Here is a 19,630-nt window from a genome sequence, read left to right as displayed (position 1 = left end):
TGAATAAATATCCAAACGGGGCTAAAAAGTAAGATATGGTCTGCACAGCCCTCTTGTTTTTAATTTTTTAACCTATAAAGCTGAGGCATTTATATTCTTGCTTTGTGCATTATGTGGACGCCAATTAATTTAACTTTCATGCGTTAAAATACAAAAAATGTTCTCTTCATCTATGTGCCCTAAACATTACGGGGGAGGAGGCAGGTCAAAGTATAAACATGAATCAAAATAACAGGGCCCCCATTAACTTCAGTCCTAATTAAAGAAGGATCCTTGCTTCTCCAGATTTCCACCCTTTAAAACTCACATATCTTGAGACTAATTCCTTATATCAGTGTTTAGTTTGGGTATGAGCATTGGAAAGAAACAGAATGCATTAATGAAAGCTTGAGCAAGAGTATTTAATGTAATCTAATTAATAATATTACATGTTACATTAACCAACACAGCAAAATTATGTAATCACACAATTCCAAACAGAAGAAGTCAGGTTATTGACTCGCCTGCTTCAACTTTGAGGGCCTAGAGAACAGAGAAATAAATATGGCAAACAGTTACAATTAATACAAAGTTGAAAGTTTGAAAGCTTAAAGATATACTTTATAATCATCATGCCCTATGCATCCTAGCAAAGAAAGGGTCAATTACCACCATAACTTCTCTCAAATGTTCATGCCTACAGGAAATCGTAAATTTTTGTCGCTACTAAAGTAGGTAGTACTATACTTACAATAGTTCTATTGACACAAATGCATTTTTCTAAAGTTATCGCATAGCATATGACTGTACAGGTCAAGTGGAAATTCCCTGCATGGAGACTGACATTTCAATTACCTCAGCAAACTGTAATCATCCGAATTGCAAGCCAAGGACGTATTTATCAAGTGCTCAAGCTTCCAAATTGGCCACCTAATTGTCACAGTGGAGTTCGCTCCTTTTGGAGCCTATCGTCAGCTTGATCATCCTGTTATATGTGGAAACATCAAATGTTACTCACATAATCAAATAATTACCTGAATCAAAAGTTATATTTGAATAACCTGCTTCCTTGAATTGTGCTCCAGAAATAGTAAATGGTATTGAAAAGAAAGGAAGAAAGTTCTTAAAACATTCTATGTTAAATAAAACTTTGTTACGAATGTTAATTGCGACGACAATCAAAACATTTGTTATGCTATCATAACAATTACCTTTCCATGTAAAAAAAATCATAATGAAACATGACATGAATAAATTAATCTCACCCAGTTTGAATGTAGAATCCAAAATCTAATTAACTCACTGGTGAATAGGAAAAAGCTTAAAGCATTTTAACTGCTTCTGTCATTCTAAATATTACAAATCAGTTATGCCACCAATTAATCCTTTAACCCCTAAGAGTGACTAGGAAATGATCACCAAAACACAAAATTGCGTAGCAAACGATCATTGATATTGCTGAAAGAGCAGTATTTAACAAGGAACACTGCTTTATCAGTTTATATCGCATCTACAGTCCAGTGATAGCCTTTTTTGGAAAAGCTGACACGTAATTTCATTTTGAAAGGATTTGCGAAAGCACTGATAAATCATCAGCGAACGCGAAGAGCCTAATTTTCCGGCCTAAGGTTAACACTAGCAACTTCATTGGCCCGAAACTAACAACTGCGTCTAATTCATAAGCAGCCTGCCCAGATAGCCTAACCGGTTTTAAGCTTGTGCGCATCTGCTCGTCTACGATTAATGAAAATGACCTTGCGCCTCTTTTTCTCCCTTCAAAAAGAAGCTTGAGTTGCATGAAGTTGGTGGGCCGCTCAATACATTTTGTCCTTTGATTTCTCAACCCAGACTGAATTTTGAACGGTATGTTACCGTTCAAAATTCAGTCAGGGTATTTTCCCTATCGAAAAATTAGTTTTCGTGTCGGAAATCAATTAACAGGGTCCGTTATTGTTGGCCTCTTTCAGACCTCCTCATTGACTACTATTTCCCGTGTCTGATATTATTTCCCATGTCTGTATTTACTATTTCAATGGATTTCGACTTATCGCCGAGTCTAACAAGACTTATCGAGAATCGAGGCCTATAATAACCTACATCACTAATCAAGTGTTTGATCGAGTTTGATTAATTCCTCAATCACGAGTCGGATTATCCAGGGTTGACTCCGTCCCAGACCTCCCACGGTACACCGTTGGCTAGGGGTAGTTGTTCACTTAGTTTACAAAAACGATGAGCACCACTTCTTCGCAAGTATTGAAGCAAGCACTGATTTGGAGGTTATGACTGTTGAGGTAGGGTTATGAAATCTCTACTCGTAGTATGCACATAGAATCTAGCCACTAGTTATGTTATACCTTTGTGTAGCAAACTCTTGAACTTTGTGTACCTGGCACACGCGGTTACATAAGCTGATAATTGAAAGCCGAAACACATAAAATGTACGAATATTGTGTGCTTGTACATTAGTTTTAAACCAAAAAAATTTTCGTATTTTTCACAAATCTAGCCTTCTACGGCTCAATGAACGTCAAACTAAATATTATGCATTCGCTGTTGCTCAGTAAATGCGTAATTTGAGAGCACTATCTCAAGCACGGTCTACGAAAATGCTAAATTTCGGTTATCATTCACTGTTTCCATCAGTGAACCCTTAAAACCCCCAAAGTGCGACTGGCTTCTCCTTTCTGTTTACAGTATCACCCTTGGATCAAATGTAAAAGTCAAGACAATGGTGGAAATTAACTCCAATTTAAGAGGCTCCTGATTGTCAAACAAATTCTCCTTGTCTGTACTAATTAAGAAATGGGATCCAAGGGGATGCAAAGAAGACAGGGTACAGAATATGACTGACAATGTAAGAGTGTAAAGGGTTAACCACTTGACCAACTCAAACTAAGCAAGGGATCAGTAACCACTCAACCGGAATTCAAAAGCCCATCTTTTATTTTAAAACAACAAGGTTAATGACACATTATGGGCTCTCTTTCTTTTGTATTAATGGTTGTGTATTTAAAGCAAAAAGTTGTCTTGCACACAGAGTACAATTCAGCGGACATCAGGTAAAAATCTTGAATAAAAAAAACGACATTAAACATCATCATCAGTGAAAAAATCTTAATTAACAACTGTTGCTTTGAAATCAAACTAAACAAATTATACAATGACATTCAGTATTTTAGAGAGGTGATGATAAATCAATTCCCTACGAGTGAGATATAAAAACAATGCATTAACCCTTTAACTCCTGGAAGTGATTAACATAAAACTTCTCTCTACAATATCCATACATTATTCAGCAAACAGATAATGTGAATATTCAATCTTATCAGGTTGAAGCTGCTATCTTGATCTAGAAGCAAGTTCTCATAACTAATTAACGAGGAAATGAGTAGCAGCTACAGGGGAAAATTAACTATCAAATCTTGGGATTTAAAGGGTTAAGACTCTTGATTTCAGTTCATTAAATGTTGTAGCCAAAATGTGAGGGAGCAAGTCGCAGTACGACTCGTTCTCTCACATTTGTGTTGTATAACTAGCTAAGGTCTATAAAAAGTTTCCTTTTTTCAAGTTTACTTTAGAGAAAAATAGCTAAAAAATGTTTTAATGGAAATACATAGATATAGATGGTCACTTGCAATAAAACCTAAGATAGATTTTCCTACTTATTAGTTTTACTTTTCTTTTTTTCTTTAGCTCTTAGCCTTCTCATTTGACGTCTACTTATTTTGTTCATTTCAATGTCATCTTCTTTGGCTTTCATTTTTTTTGCATTTAAGTTTGACTTGTTGTTGTCTTCTGGTTTTCTCTTTCTTTTCCTCTTTTTGTCATCTGTGTCTTTTGATTTCCCTTTTGTTGCCTTTTTGTCCAGTTCTTTTATTTTCTTCTTCATCTTCTTAACTTTCTTTCCAATGCTCTTGTTACTATCATCTGCTAAATTGAATTTTTAAAGTATTGTTAAACTAATATGTAATGTTATTTACTTGTATTTCTTCAATCAAGTCCTGGCTATTGACCACACTATATTTGTGGTCACCCTGATTATAGAAGTTTGAAAAACTGATGACCTGAACTTCCAAATGATGAGGACATTTTTTAATGTATACCAAAGTCAAATAATATTCCAATATTGGGAAAAATATTAATATTTTCTGTGTACATCTACTTGTAACGTTAATCTTTACACCATCTTTTGGTCCTTTTCTCATCCGATTTTCTCGCAAATTGCGTATTTCTTCTGCCTGTGTCAGAAACATATTTGTTTTCCATTCATTAAATCTTAAGAGCTACTTGTATCTTGAAAAAGACAACATAATGATAGAAAATGTATACCTTTGAAATATTTTATCTATTTCTTCTTATAATTATGTTTTTCCCGATCTCATTGAGCATGTTTGCTGGCTGTGAGAGTTGAAATGTATGTATAACCACATTTAAGTAAGCTGCAAAAGGGTTTGCATTATATGAAAGAGCATTTTAAAACAACACAAATACAGTCTTAATTATTTCAGATATGAAGCACTTACCATATCATTTTCGGGGAGGCTTAATTCTCTGTCTTTTCTTTCTGTAGGTTGAAATGTTGGCCTTGCTGCACCTTGTTGTTGGTTCCTCTGTTGTTAAGTAAGAACATTTTTAATTAAGATGTAGCTGATACCAAATTTAAGCCTCTAACTTTAAGTGTTATTGACAGAAATATTTGTTTGCAGCTGGTTCTAAAAAGAAATCAATTTTTTCATCATTTGGAAGAATGCAAATGTGTTCATTGATACGCTGGGATTCGTATCATTTTATTTGATTGCATTTGTAATGGTTGATGCAATCAAATTCTAAATTACCATTCAATCCTTTTTCCCTTCTTGCTAACTAGTTTGGTGCATATAATTATCAAAAAACATTTAACCTGTTGCCCACTAGCCAATCAATCTATAACTTGCATGTATGAAAATAAAGGCTGTATCAACCACTGTGATAATGAAGGTTAAGGCAGAGGAAGGCTAAAGAAATCTCCTTGTTTTAAGGTAAAAATCTGTTGAAATAACCATACTTTAGAAGCATCTGCTTCCTGAGCTGCATGGAACACCTCATCTTGTTCTCTCTGCAAAGCTCGTGATTCCAAAATCTTCCTCCTAGCAGTAATCAAATATGTTTAGAGACAATTGACACATTATAGGGTAAAACAAGATAATCTTAAATAAATGCAAATTGGACACTGTAAAGAGTTTCTACGCTTGCCTTTTGAGTATTTGCCCTTCATCAGAGTGACAGGTATAGTTGATTTCAGGACTTAACAGTTTTTTCTGCTATGCAAGCTTGGTTTAATTTATTTGATTACAACTTGATCCAAGTTATGGCCATTTTTAACTCGTGAATTGCGCGCATGCGCAAGAGCGAGTTATAGGTACGATGTGGGGAATGGCATTCGCTCGCTCGCTCGCTCGCTCGCTCGCTCGATTGGTCGATTCCTGTAAACTTTTTTTAGATTTTAGGCTTTTGAGTGCATTTGATAGTTTTTGGCGAGCAATAAAAAGACGAAATGGCGACCTTTGTTGCTAAGAATAGTGGTGGGGTGAAAAAGAAGCCAATTATAATCTTTAAAGGGTTTTTTTTTACGTTTTAGTTTCAACAAGCGGCGTCAGCGACTGGCAGGCATGCAAGGATTCACACTGAAATAACAGAACAACCTTCGTTTTTCATAAAATTGTAATTTACAATCCTTGAACTTGAAAAAAATCCGAAGATTCATTGAAAATATCACTTACTGCGAAGCGCTCGGAGTTTACAGATGTTCAAAAGCTTTTTCTGTTATAGCGTGAGATTGAGGACAAAATTGATCATTACGTTTCGTCGCGTGTGTTTTTCCTGTGTGAAGCAACAAAAGATGCCGGCGACTGACGAAATAACAAGTTAACACGAAAATCAAATAACACCTAAACAAACAGTTTTAGCTACCGATTTTCAGTGAATTTTAAAAGAACAATTTTCTTTTAAGTTTCAAGACAATTTGAAGATTCAACATACATACAACGTACTAAAATGCGAAAGTTACACACCACAAAATTGGTAAATAGGCCTGAGATGAAATTCTATCTTGTTATTGATTATACGTTGCCTAGCACGTGACTTAAATCTACCCAGGCGGAGATCCAAAATGACGGTGGCAGGCTTAGCTTAGTTATATCACTCAAAACTCGTTCCCGTTTGTCTCTTTTGATAAAGAGGGAATCGTTAATGTTTTCATTAAGACAGTATTGCCTTGATTTTCTAATATTTGCAACGAAAGACAGTAAATCTCACTTTTCACCCACATTTACTTCCAACCTTTTCTCTTAAACCAGAAACAAAAATGATAGACGTTTAAAACACATGACATCATCCACCTTGTCAAATGTAATAGCATGATCATTTCAATGGTAATGCCTTCTTATCCCAACGTTTCTTTGTTTCTTTGCTACATTAGCGAACACTGAACTACTGCTCGTACTCTAGATACGACAATCAACCACAAAATTCCCTAAACCAGGTAACATTAAACATAATCTAAAAAATCATGTGTCAATTCACGAGTTTGCTCACAGAGCACTTTGATTAGGCAAAATGAACATTTCTTTCAGCCTGACAATTATGCAAGCCTGGGCTATTAAAATATGTCCAGTAAGTTGCTCAGTACTGTTGACAACAATTTTTTGAGCAATATTTTGATTACATGAGGTCTTTAATCAATTTTTTCCATGTATCAGACAAAATTATACCATATTGTAATATCATGGTGCACATAAAATTAAAGCTTTGTCCAACAAGAAAGGGACTCCAGAAAGATCTATTACCAGTTGGCATGTGCAATTTCCACGGCTTCTGCTGCCCTTTGCACCGCCTCACTTATTTGGGAAAAGTCAAAAAAGCTCCCTGTAAAAATAACAAAAAAAAGTTAATTATAATAGCTTTAGCTTTGATTTTCTTGTTTTGTATGCACTATGAGGAAATACCCGTACTTTTGCATCAAGAGAGTTCCTACAGTAACCTTCAAATTTTCAGTTAATGGCTGAGGCTTTTCCAGAATAGAAGTTATCTTAGAGTAAAGCAAAACTCAATTGAATTTTTTACCTGCATATCTCCATGAGTTTGGCCACCGAGTGCCTGCATGGCTAGAAACAGAAAAAAAAATAATTTAATTTCCTCCTAATGGTAAAAGCGACCCTAAAAGCCGGAGCTTTTCTGTGCATTATCTGTTCTTTTCATTTTTGTCCTATTTCCCTGCCCTTGGTAAATACTCTAGCCTTCCCAGGCTCAACTACACTATTCTCTATTCTACAGAGACCTGTAATTTCATTGATTATAAAGTTATTGGGATGCATTTGAAGAAAACAGTTGATAAATAATGACAGCTCAGTTAATACTGACTTAACATTTACATAAATAACAGTATAGCATTTTATTTTCTGTTTAAGATTTAGTTGAAATAAAGATACAGTTTGTTGAAAGGAAAACTTATCTCAATTAAGCACCTTCCTTCAAATAAGCACCTCCCCTTTTAGCTGATAATTTTAAATAAGCGCCCAGGCACTTGTTCAGGGAAATACTGTAGTTCATTAGTGGCCCTATATCATGTATGTACCTTCTTTTCCATCCATGGAATCAATGCATGATATCCAGAAGAGGCAATCCTCGGGAAAATTTCCATTAATGACGGCATTATTCAGGTCACTGTATAACCAAAAAATAAGAAATTTGAAATGCTTAAGGAATACATAGAGTGGGAGATGTGGTAACTGAACAGTATGTATGGGTATGGATACATATGTAGAAAATAGAGATATTGAAAAACATTCCCGATACTTATTAAAATGGTAATTATAGCTACCTCAACATGTCTCTCTCTGCAGAAGAGAGTGTGTGTGAAGCCTTTAAAATCACAATCACTGCCATCTGAAGGCCTCTTTTAATGTGATAACAAAGCTAAAAGGAGAAAGAATATCTCATTGTGTAAAGCATACCTGCTTGAAAAAAGTCAGGAAAAGGCTGACCCTCTGTGGCAGTACAGACTGGGTACAGCAAGGTCCATACAAAAACAATTAAGGGACAATATTCCTCAGCATGGCTTGAGCTAGTGATGTTAGTAAGTAGATTAGTACCGTATTTACCCGCAGATAGGCCGCACCCGCGTATTGGCCGCACCCCAAACTTTCAATGGTTTTCATGGGGAAAAAAAATTTGTTGAGGTCGAGTACCGGGATAAATAAAGCAAAGTTTGCAATCAACAACAGCTGATGTGTATCAAGTCAAGTTTATTTTTGCAATAATTCCTACACGAACGTGAAAATGTTCAAACTAGAAACTGAAAAGTCTATTCGCTAACATTTTATATACAAAATAATCTTAATTAAAGATAATTTTTTCGAACAAGTTTCTGTCCTTATATGTACAAACATGAGTAAAGTGAAGCATAACCCTTGTAAACACGTTCGCCAAAATCGGCGATTTCTTATTGACTGATCGAGAAGTGTCAAACGAAGACGACAAGTTTGCAGTGGCTGTTTATGAAGAACTTGGCATCGATGGGAAGAAAATTGTTGGACATTTACCAATGGAATTCAGCAGAATTGCATCCTATTTTATAGAGAACGGTGGTGAAATTTCCTGCAAAGTGACTGGAAAAAGGAAGCACTCGAAAGGCCCACGAGGAGGAATGGCTATTCCGTGCAAGCTGTTTTGGACATCTTCAAACAAGAGACATGTTAAAAAACTTGATGCGCTCATTGCTGCAGAGAAAATCAAGATTCTTCGAAGATATGGACTTCGCGTTTAGTTGTATGTGTTGTAAGTTAGGAACAATTTAAAGCGAACATTAAAACGCCAATTTACTGTACTACCGTGAGTTCTCGTGCATATTAATGAGGTGTCAAAACGCTTGTACCCGCGTATAAGCCGCAACCCCGATTTCGGTCCCATTTTTCCGGGAAAAAAGTGCGGCCTATCCGCGGGTAAATACGGTATATGGTTCTTGGAAAATATATGTTTACTTTGAATTTTTGCGGTTTTCGAGAAAAAGAAAATAATACAGCACAGCTTATGTCTGTTTCCGTGGAAACTCTCCACCAGAAAAAATACCAACCAAGCAAGAACCAATCAGTACCCTTGGAGTTACATCAAGACTACCACACCACATAGTAATATATGATTACAATGAATCCAAACTTCTAGCATACTGCATATTTTGAAAACACCTTTATACCCTGACTGAATTTTGAACGGTATGTTACGCCATACTAACTGCTGTCATTTTTTTGTTTCTGGTGATGTTACATTCAATGATGTATTCAGAGATTTTTCTAATATGGCATCCAGAGATCCTGACAGGCTTAAATGCAATTTTGATGCAAGTGGACCAAGTAGACAGACACAACTGTGATAACAAAATCAATTTGTTCCACCTTCAATTGAAAACAAATATTTGAGGTCACTTCACATCAAAATGTTTCATTGCTCAAAAATAAGCACACAAATTCTCATTTCACTAAAGAAACCAATTTAAATATTCACTCTAGATTTAATCATACCACAAATCCAAAAGGAGTACAATTATATATCCAATTTATGTTTAGTTTTGTAGTAATTTGCACTAATCAGGAATTAATGTTTCACACTGACAATATTACTACCTGTCATGTAATGAAAGAAAACTGAACAGTACAAATTAGCATATTTTTTATTCATTAGGAATGTAAAATTTTCCCCATGATAATAACAGCATCGTTTAGAGGAGAGAATGGAATCTCGCATTGAAAAATTTGAGGAAAGAAAACATATTAGTAAATCATTAATTAAAAAAAAGGAATGAAATTTGTAAATAAAATTTCCCCTATGACAACTGAATGGAAGGAAGGACATCAATGTTTAATGAAGAGTATTGGGGTTTTCGGTTTTGCGGTTTTGGCTATTTTTAAGATTGGTTTTTCGGTCTTTGTGCAAGAAAACTTCGGTTTTTACTATTTGAGTCCCGTTTCTCTTCGATCTGAGCGGAAAATATGCGTCTCCACTGATCTCGAATAGCCGCAAAAAGCTCTGTATGCTCCACTTGTCACCACTGCATCGGATCGATCAGCGTTTTGATCACTAGGATGTGGAAATTTAAGGCTGTTTTGTATGCGATTTTCGGTTTTGATCTAATTTTTTTGCGGTTGTGTGTTTTTAGTGATTGCGGTTGCTAATAGACCCCGATGCCTTCCTTCCTCAGCGGTTTAACAGGTTTAAGGGTGTGCATGAATTACGATTCTTGTCAACTTTTAACAATGCCACCCAAATATTTTAATTTCGATCCATTGTCAACTCGTCTCCAAGTCTGACAAGCAAATCAGAAGGTCCGCTTCAGGTTTCATTTATTCTCCTCTTTCGAAGAAGCCAAAATCAAACTCAAAGGAAGCGAAGATAGAAACTTTTGAAGTTGTAGTTGACGCAAACAAAGTATTTTGGAGACTTCAGAGAAAAACAAGGTACCAAGTAGAAAAAAAAGCACTTCCAAAACTGTTTTGTTTGTTTTCCATTTCAAACTGTGGTGATGTGGTTTGTTTGACACCAAATGCTTAGCTCTATTTATTATAAATGCAGACAAAACTTGGTATCTAATACTTTTATTTCAATTGTTTTAATTTGAAAACAAATTTCCCTGAAAACATACTCCACTTATCACATTCTTGTCAGAAACAAAGCTAAATAAAACTTCAAGGATTGTCAAACGTCCATATCATTTTATAATTTATCATCTTTCAGGCTCTAGCGCAGCTCCCCAAGCTCCAACACATTTTGGTCGCCATTGCGAGACAACATTTGGCGACTGAAATTTCGACAAAAGTCGCCAATTGGCAACAAACAGAAATAAAACAAAGAGGAGGACATGTTGAAAATTTACCCAACGAAAAAGGAAAAGGAATCTTTCGATTTCTTTACATTGATTTAAATCAGTCAAATGTAAACTTAGCAGCATCATAACGTTGAAACGGTTAGATTTAAGTCGTTATCGCGAAAAAGAAAATCTTGAAGTTGCGAGGATACCGATCGAGGAATTTCCGATACAGTCCCTAAAAATTGTATAATAACATTAGCATAATAATAGCGATTGCCAAGTCACGCACACTATTTCCATCCTTTAGTCAACAAGTGTGAAATTGGTTCAACCTCAGCGAGGAGACCGAAGAGGAAGTGTTGATTTTTGAACGCTTTCAATACAGTCAGTAGGTGTTTCGGAAAACTCTTTCCAGCTACCTTAAACTAAAAAGACTTTAAGGAAAATGCTGTTTTTATCAAAATAATTAATCGATGCGCGTAAATATTCCTATTTGTAAGAACGAGGTGTATAGCGATAGTGTGAACTTCATTATTTGAGATCTATGATATTTTGGCTTGTGGGTGATACCCTTTATTGGTGCTTGAATTCGCCTTTTTCGAAACTGTAGAAAAAATGTGAAATTATTGTCCAGCGGATAAAAATCCTCGCCAAATTTAATTCCTTATAGAACATTTAAATTACAGAAAAAATGATCTGAAATGTAAAAAAACAACATATACAGGATATGTATCGGCAAACACAAATTTTATTAACTGTTCCTACTGGTAATTCAGTTTATTTTTTACCTTCTGTTGCGAAGTGTTGTCTTTAATTTACAAAGATTCTCGCTATCATCTTCATCTGAATGGGCTAGATTGGTCAAACTCCTTCGAATATCTTTCGTCCAGTCGTCAAAAGTTACGACATTTTGGAAACTAAAATGAATTTGAAACGCTTGAATCGCGAATTTTCATTCCCTTCTTTTGTATTTGCCGGCCTTGTTTTGAGATCGTAAAAGTATAACCCCGCAAAATACCGTATCACCAAAATCATGTAATTAAGTTCTCGCCACATAAAGTACCACTGAGTAAGGGAGATGAACCGATCTTCTCAGATAAGTTGCAGTTGAAGTGATTGCCAAAAAGAAGCCTGAAATGCTGAGAAGGTTCAACCTCGGAGGGGTTTCCAGCCCGTGCCTTCCGAGACTATCAACTGAGCTACGTAGCCGCATGAAGGAAGAGGAACAGCCAAATTTACGTAGATTCTCAGGTTAGATGGTCCGACGGTGGTCAACTAGTATTTGGGAGGAGCGGGTCCGAATTCCGTCGAAGCCTAAATTTTTTTTTTCCTGCATCGTTTCTTCACTCTAAGTGCTTATTCTTATCCTTTAACTTTCGCAAAAAAATTGAAACTAAAAAAACCAATTAAACAAACAAATAAATGACGGGGTACTCTGCATCAACGTAAATCTCTAAAAAGCAGTACAACAGAGAACCTTTGACGCTGGAAATGATCCGTAGTTTCATTTTCATACGGGAATGTCTCCTATGTCTTCACTTTTGTATCACAGTTGGCAGTCGCACAAGTCAATCGGAAAAAACTATCTTGAAAACTGGTGAGAAAAATGAAAGTCGAACAACCAAGGCGGGTCTAGAGGCGCTCGTAATTAGTTAGAAAATTAATTTGGCTTAGGTAGAGGGGGAATGTAAAGGAGATTGTTCAGCGACGAGTCACATCTTTTCTGGTTACACTACTAAGCGTGCAATTTGCGTCAGAAAGCAAAAGCCTTCGCCATACTTGTGATTGTCTTTTTAAAGCCTCTATCAAAATAATTTCGGATTAATGACACTTTTAGCACGTATCCATTTCAGTTTCCGAAAAAAGTCTAGAAATGCGTGTAGTAACAAAAACGGCGAAAATTCGCCAAAATCGCTCTGACGAATTTCACTATAATTCGTCAAAATCGCCAAATCCATGAACAACCACTCGGTTTGACAAAGTTTCGTCAAATCTGCCATTTCGGTCACCGCGTGCATTTCTGCACTTAAGTAGAGATATGTTTAGGGAGTTTCCTCTCTCCGTTTCCCATATCAGCTTCCTGAGTGATCGAGAAAAGATGACAGGTAGAAACAAACCATTGAATAGTTGACAGCTGTAACTTTGCCAAGAATTAAAATTGTAGCTCTTCCCATAATGAAACTGTGAATTCTGTAGCAATGACTGACCGGAAGTCACCATACTTTCATTATTTCAACTCACGACATAATGCGATTTTCATCTGATCGAAAACAGTGAGAATACAAACGTTAACAATGGATAATCTCAAGGAATTACTTAAACCAAAAACGTTTAACACAGTTAGCCATGCCGCAGTTGTTATTTGGATCCTGATCGGTGTAATCTTCCTTGGCATTTTTGCAGACGCAGAAAACAGCGAATCCAGGTATGATTTCCGCTGTGGCGGGGCGAAGAGTGAAAACATCAACCTTGTCCGTGGAAGATGTTTCGAGTTATACGAGAAGCAGTATAACAAACACGATTTTCCTATCTATGCCTTCGTGATCATGAATTTCTTCCTCATCGGAACTGTCTGTGCTATTTACTCCCAAATAGCGAGCCTCACAATCAATCAACTGTCGCCAAGCGCTCGTAACGGTGATCTCGAGGGGCAGTTGCGCGACCAAGGAAACGCACTTTCTAGTAAAAAGCTGTTTATCGCTTACTGCTGTCAACTTTTCGCAAGGATTGTTTTAGGAGTTCTCTTCATGGTTCTACAAAAACAGTTTATTTATCCTCGGGACTTCCCCCCCAACTTCCCTTGTTATCTAACCTCTGGAGGGAGTCAGCCAAGGAATTCTACTGGCGTCTGGCACGATTGTCATAATCAACGAGCAACTAAGAAAAACTCCTGGATGCGCGCTGTTCTTGTCGTGAACGGAATTTTTCTCTTTGGCATTCTGTTAGAAACCGTCTATATTTTGCTACGAGCCTGGAAAGAGGATAGTTTCATGAAAAATTCCAAGTTTCTAAAGGCTCACCTGAATCCCTTCCATGCCGACTCGCAAAATGCTACCACATCGACTCTGTCGAGACCTGAACCTCCGCAGCAAGAAAAAAGAACAGAGCAAGAAACGAACACCCCACAAGAACAACACCAGGAAGAGGAAAGTGAAGAAAATGAAACGAACATCCCACATCTGCCAAGCAAGCCTCAACAACTCCGAAAACCACCGCTTCAGGAATTCATCGAGAATACAAAGAAAATTATTAAAGAAGAGACAAATCAACCTCCCCAACTCCGGTCGCCTTTTTCAAGTACTCCCGGCGAAGGACGCCCAGCTAAACATTTGACTCTAGATCAGATTTACACAAACCTTGTCGTTGTTCCAGACATGGCTAATTATGACTTTACTGGAGACAGACGGCAGAAACTCGAAGTCTACACCAGATCGGGTGGGGAAAACACAACACCAAGAGGGCCGGAGGACATTCTTAACCACGAAAACAAAAACGTTTTGATTGTTGGTCGTCCCGGAATCGGAAAGACACTTTGCTGTACCAAACTCCTCAGAGACTGGGCATTTAACAAAGTATTCCATGAATCATCTGATGATAAAATCCATTTTGATGCTGCTTTCTTCATCAAATTCAGAGCATTCAACGCGGCAACCGACCTTAGCCTCCGGGAACTGCTCACATCGTCAGAACATTCCCCCTCAGATCACATAGATGATGAAGTCTGGAATTACATCCTTGAGAACCCCCAAAGAGTTCTCCTAATTTTCGACGGAATCGATGAATTTAAACATAATTCAAAGATCGGCGAGGAAAACTTCGAGCCTCAATTTAAAAACCGCGCAGACAAGAAGATGCCCTTGTATGCTCTATACGAGAAACTCGCGACTGGGAAACTTCTCAACGAAGCTGCCGTTTTGACAACCACGAGACCTACGGCTTTGTCATGCATCGAGCGTGTTAATTTCGACAAAGTCTTCGAGATCCTCGGCTTCTCATCCGAACAAGTCGAAGAGTACGTAACCAAATTTGCTGAAGAGGAGAAGCATGCGGGCGAAACAATATGGCGACACATCTGCGGCAACACGAACATTCTCTCTCTATGCTACATCCCTGCGAGTTGCTTCATCATTTGCTCAAGTCTCTTTCAAATGGCGAAGTTCTACGGTTCTAAAAGTCTAAGTCTACCGACGAAATTAACAGATATTTACAAGAAAGCAGTGAAGATATTTTACTTAAGACACAACGAAGAATTCCGTGGCAAGAATTTCACTCGCGAAGATTTTGAATCAGATAATTTGCCCCCTAACGTGGAAAAGAAATTCGAGAAACTTGACAAAATGGCATTTGAAGGAATTAAAGAAGGAAGGCTGGTCTTCGGGGGAAACGAAGTACGCGGATTGGAAGGCAGCGCTCTTTTTCACCGCTTACCCGACCGTGAAACTACCCCGCTAAAACGTGAACAACAATTCTGTTTCATTCATTTAACAATGCAAGAGTTTTTCGCTGCGAGGCACCTAGCAAACATGGATGAAACAGAACTGAGGAACTTTGTTTCTACGAACATCGCGGACGGCAAATGGCAGCTGGTTTTTCAGTTTCTAGCAGGACTAATGAACGAGAAAGAAAACCTACCGAGCGAAATCATCACAGACCTTCTTCCTGTGGAAACTGAAGAGGAAGAAAGCGAGTTCTACGACGAAGAGTGGACAGAGGATATGGAGCCAAGGAAAGTAACTTGTTGGCCGACTGAAGACAAAAAACATTTAGCAGTGACATTATTTAAATGCATTAACGAAAGTAGTGAGATGGAGGAAATAGTTCAGAGAAAACTACAACAAATTAACTTTAATTTTGTAAATTTTAATGGTTGTCAACTCACACCTGTTGATTGTGCTTCAGTAGTTGCTGTAATTACGAATGTTCAACAAATTTCACATTTAGATTTATTCTACAATAACTTTGGTCCATTAGGTTGTTTTGAAATTTGTAAGTTGTTAAAATGTAGTAAATCTCAACTGAGCTGGTTAAACCTCGAACGAAATCAATTGACAGACGAAGGAGCAAAGTATTTAGCTGACGCCATCAACAACAACAACTGTCAGCTACACACGTTAAACCTCACAGAAAATAACATCTCACACATTGGAGCACAGCACTTGGCTGAAGCCATCAACAACAACAACTGTCAGCTACGCACGTTAGACCTCACAGCAAATAACATCTCCTACATTGGAGCACAGCACTTGGCTGACGCCATCAACAACAACAACTGTCAGCTACGCACGTTAAACCTCGAAGGCAATAACATCTCAGACATTGGAGCACAGCACTTGGCTGAAGCCATCAAAAACAACAACTGTCAGCTACGCACGTTAGACCTCACAGCAAATAACATCTCAGACATTGGAGCACAGCACTTGGCTGAAGCCATCAACAACAACTGTCAGCTACGCACGTTGAACCTCACAGAAAATAACATCTCACACATTGGAGCACAGCACTTGGCTGAAGCCATCAACAACAACAACAACTGTCAGCTACGCACGTTAAACCTCACAGAAAATAACATCTCAGACATTGGAGCACAGCACTTGGCTGAAGCCATCAACAACAACAACTGTCAGCTACGCACGTTGAACCTCACAGAAAATAACATCTCACACATTGGAGCACAGCACTTGGCTGAAGCCATCAACAACAACAACAACTGTCAGCTACGCACGTTAAACCTCACAGAAAATAACATCTCAGACATTGGAGCACAGCACTTGGCTGAAGCCATCAACAACAACAACTGTCAGCTACGCACGTTAGACCTCACAGCAAATAACATCTCCTACATTGGAGCACAGCACTTGGCTGAAGCCATCAAAAACAACAACTGTCAGCTACGCACGTTAGACCTCTCAGAAAATAACATCTCAGACATTGGAGCACAGCACTTGGCTGAAGCCATCAACAACAACAACTGTCAGCTACGCACGTTAAACCTCTCAGAAAATAACATCTCAGACATTGGAGCACAGCACTTGGCTGAAGCCATCAACAACAACAACTGTCAGCTACGCACGTTAAACCTCGAAGACAATAACATCACAGAAGCAGGTAAACAACACGCAAAGAATTTACTTAGCAATAGTCAGTCTAACTGTCGCCTTATTATCTAACATCGCCAATTCACAAATAATTGCTTAATCTGGAAAAAAAGTTAAATAATCACTTACAATTCAAAATGTGAGGCAACCAGCTCAGTGACAATTACAACACAACCACTAAAATCGTGAATGAACGAAAGAAAACAAAGTTTGTGAAGCGCTCAGAGCAGAGAGATTATTTGAACCGGATCGAAATGAAGAAAAATGAACCAATGAACATGTTTATTGAGAACAAAGGATGTCAAAGTGTCTTTTTTTGTAAACGAACCAATTAACATTGAAGTTAAAACACAAAACTTACTGCATAGAAAACAAACAAACCTCGGACCTCTCAGGAAACTTTATCATTTTATGATTGGTTTATTTCGATCCTAAATTTACTGTATGCTTTTGTATGATTTGATCATTTATGTCTGTCACACGAAATAGTTTTCCGTTTAGTTTATTGAAATTTTTTTGGAGATTATAGGCGGATCAGATGAGTAAATACGATTCAGATCGCTTGCAAGGATAACAGTTTTCTTTTTTTTGAGTTTGTTTTTATTTTTTTGTTTGTTTTTCTTTTCGATCAAAAGAATCCGGTTCGAGTAGTCTCATACTGTACACAAATTGTAAATATGTAAATCCATTACTTTTCAAAGACAAAAGACTTTATTGTAGGTTAGAGAGACATATATTATGTTACACAATTTTTTAAGGTGTATGCAGTAGCTTTAAATATTGGAGTGTTTTTGCACATATTTTTTGCCTGTTACTATTACCATGATGAAATGAAAAACTCTGACAGTTGAGATTTCACTGACTAGTATTTGTAGATAAGAGCAGAACTCCTAAGTTTATCAGATGATTGTTGAATAAATCATGTAAGCAGATTTATTTGACATATCAGACAGAGTAAAGAGCTTTACAAAAAGTTTTGAAACAAAACAAATATTGGACAAAGGAAGACAATGGGGGTGGGGCAGGGGAAGGAGGGGTTGGTAAAGCCTTCTCAATATCAAACAAAAGTATAAATAATTTATCTGAGAAACATGAACAGCTCAAATAGAGGCTTTTTTCAGCGGTACCTTTTCTTTAGCAGAGATAGCACCCTTCTTAAAATCAACTGTTGCCCTGCCTTAGGTTGAAATACAAAATTATTCCAACCCAATTTTTAAACCTAGACCAGAATTCCACACCCTGTCTTAAACCAGAAATAAAACATCTTTAAAAAATTAAATGAAAATAGCTTATTACCTCAAATAAATGCCCAACCAGATATTGAAAATTCTGGTCCAAATTTTCATCATACACAATCATGTTTAGTTTTTTCATAATATGCATGTTTAGTTTTGAGAATTTGGTATTGGATCAACCAATAATCCCCTTCCCCTTCCCCCAGCTGATATTTTCTTCAATCCCATCACTTGTCTGCTTGATATTGTATTGATATTGTAAGGAGAAATTCTGTCTTGGTCACTCATGGGAGTGAAAGGCTTAAAGGGTTAACACACAATGAAAAATTGCTTGACCCTATTTTCAATCAAGTTTCTTTCACAAGTTAACAAATATTCAATACCCTATTTACATGAACATGTGAATCTGTCACCTACTAACAATTTTAATCTTAAGTATTCGTAACAACTATAACCATAATGCTTTCTGTTCTCTGAGGCTTATTACCCATTAACTTCCAAGGACTGAATGCTACTTCTCCCTTGCAGCTGCTATACATTTCATTGTAAATTAGTTTTGAGAATTTGAAGTTAGATCAAGATTAAAACTTGAAGGCATTCTCATTACCTTTGTGCTGGAAAATGTATGAATACAACAAGGAGAAGCTACATGTTAATCACTTCCAAGAAGTTGAGGATTAAGACATGCTCATCTGCAATTATTGTTAGGAGTTCTTTGTCTCAATATAAACAAATTGCGCTTTAACTTGGGGTAGAAGAGCACAGAACACGTCATCACAATGGAATGTGCTACACATCAAATTCATCACCTTAGAGAAAAATGTGTAAAAATATGTGATATGTCAGTTAGCTTACTCACAAGCATATTAATGTGGTACATCTAGAAATATGCAAATTAGTCTTTAACTTACATTTATCTCAGTAGTCTGGAAATGTGGAATTCTGGAAATATGCCAATAATTCTTTAGCTAGGTTGCATGTATCTTAACTTGGCAGTCTATAAATGTGAAAATCTGGAAATAGTAAAAAGATATGGTTTTAACTTTGGTTCAAAAAACATTCAATTTTTTTTGTAGCCCTCTTGCTTCCTCTACTTCATTCAGTAAAGAAAGATCCTTAGTCTATCAAACACCTTTGTTTTGTTCAATTTCCCAACAGAAACATGGGAGAAGAGAGGGACAAAAGTTCAAAGAGAGGGGGGGAAGAAAAGAGAGGACCAAGAGGGGAGGGGTATGACAAAGGTTACAAAGGTGGTGAAAATGGTGACAATAAAAACAAATATGTTGACCCTGGTAAAATGAAGATCAACTGTACCAATACAACTCAATAGAAAAGGGCTTAGAAATAACAATTACCTCAGCATATATGGTTTGCCCTTTTTCTTGATATCACTTAAATGGCACAATTCACAAGTTTTCTTTACCTCTTGTTTGAACCATTTCAACAGATATGATGCGTGCATGTGTTTTACTGAGCCTGAA

At 37.0% G+C, this 19,630-nt stretch overlaps 2 protein-coding genes and 1 long non-coding RNA gene across 4 annotated transcripts in view; 2 read left to right on the top strand and 1 right to left on the bottom strand.

Annotated features, from left to right (window-relative positions):
- The first annotated feature begins 2,182 nt into the window (after positions 1-2,182).
- The window catches only part of LOC113679879 (uncharacterized), a 28,280-nt gene continuing 10,832 nt past the window's right edge, over positions 2,183-19,630 (top strand). Inside the window, exons 1-2 of the mRNA XM_089189091.1 lie at positions 2,183-2,273; positions 4,553-4,602. Of these exons, the coding sequence (XP_089045217.1) occupies positions 2,262-2,273; positions 4,553-4,602 (62 nt within the window). The 5' untranslated portion in view covers positions 2,183-2,261. The remainder of the gene's footprint in view (positions 2,274-4,552; positions 4,603-19,630) is intronic.
- On the bottom strand, positions 2,908-6,036 carry LOC149036675 (uncharacterized). The gene is made up of 3 exons (XR_016181547.1): positions 5,027-6,036; positions 4,506-4,592; positions 2,908-3,909 (listed from the first exon to the last, which is right to left on the bottom strand). It is a non-coding gene; the product is annotated as an uncharacterized LOC149036675 (long non-coding RNA).
- LOC113685301 (uncharacterized) lies at positions 7,094-17,846 on the top strand. Of its 2 annotated transcripts, XM_089189082.1 has the most exons (2): positions 7,094-7,164; positions 13,223-17,846. In XM_089189082.1, the coding sequence occupies exon 2, from the start codon at positions 13,366-13,368 to the stop codon at positions 16,984-16,986; it is 3,621 nt and encodes a 1,206-aa protein (XP_089045208.1). In that variant the 5' UTR covers positions 7,094-7,164; positions 13,223-13,365; the 3' UTR covers positions 16,987-17,846. The 2 variants fall into 2 exon arrangements, with proteins under 2 accessions (XP_089045208.1, XP_089045207.1); XM_089189081.1 differs by lacking the exon at positions 7,094-7,164 and having other exon boundaries at positions 8,976-17,846.

This window comes from Pocillopora damicornis, chromosome 12 (genome assembly GCF_964200805.1).
Source record: "Pocillopora damicornis chromosome 12, jaPocDami1.2, whole genome shotgun sequence".
Classification (NCBI taxonomy): Eukaryota; Metazoa; Cnidaria; class Anthozoa; order Scleractinia; family Pocilloporidae; genus Pocillopora; species Pocillopora damicornis.
This window is presented reverse-complemented; position numbering and strand designations above follow the sequence as displayed.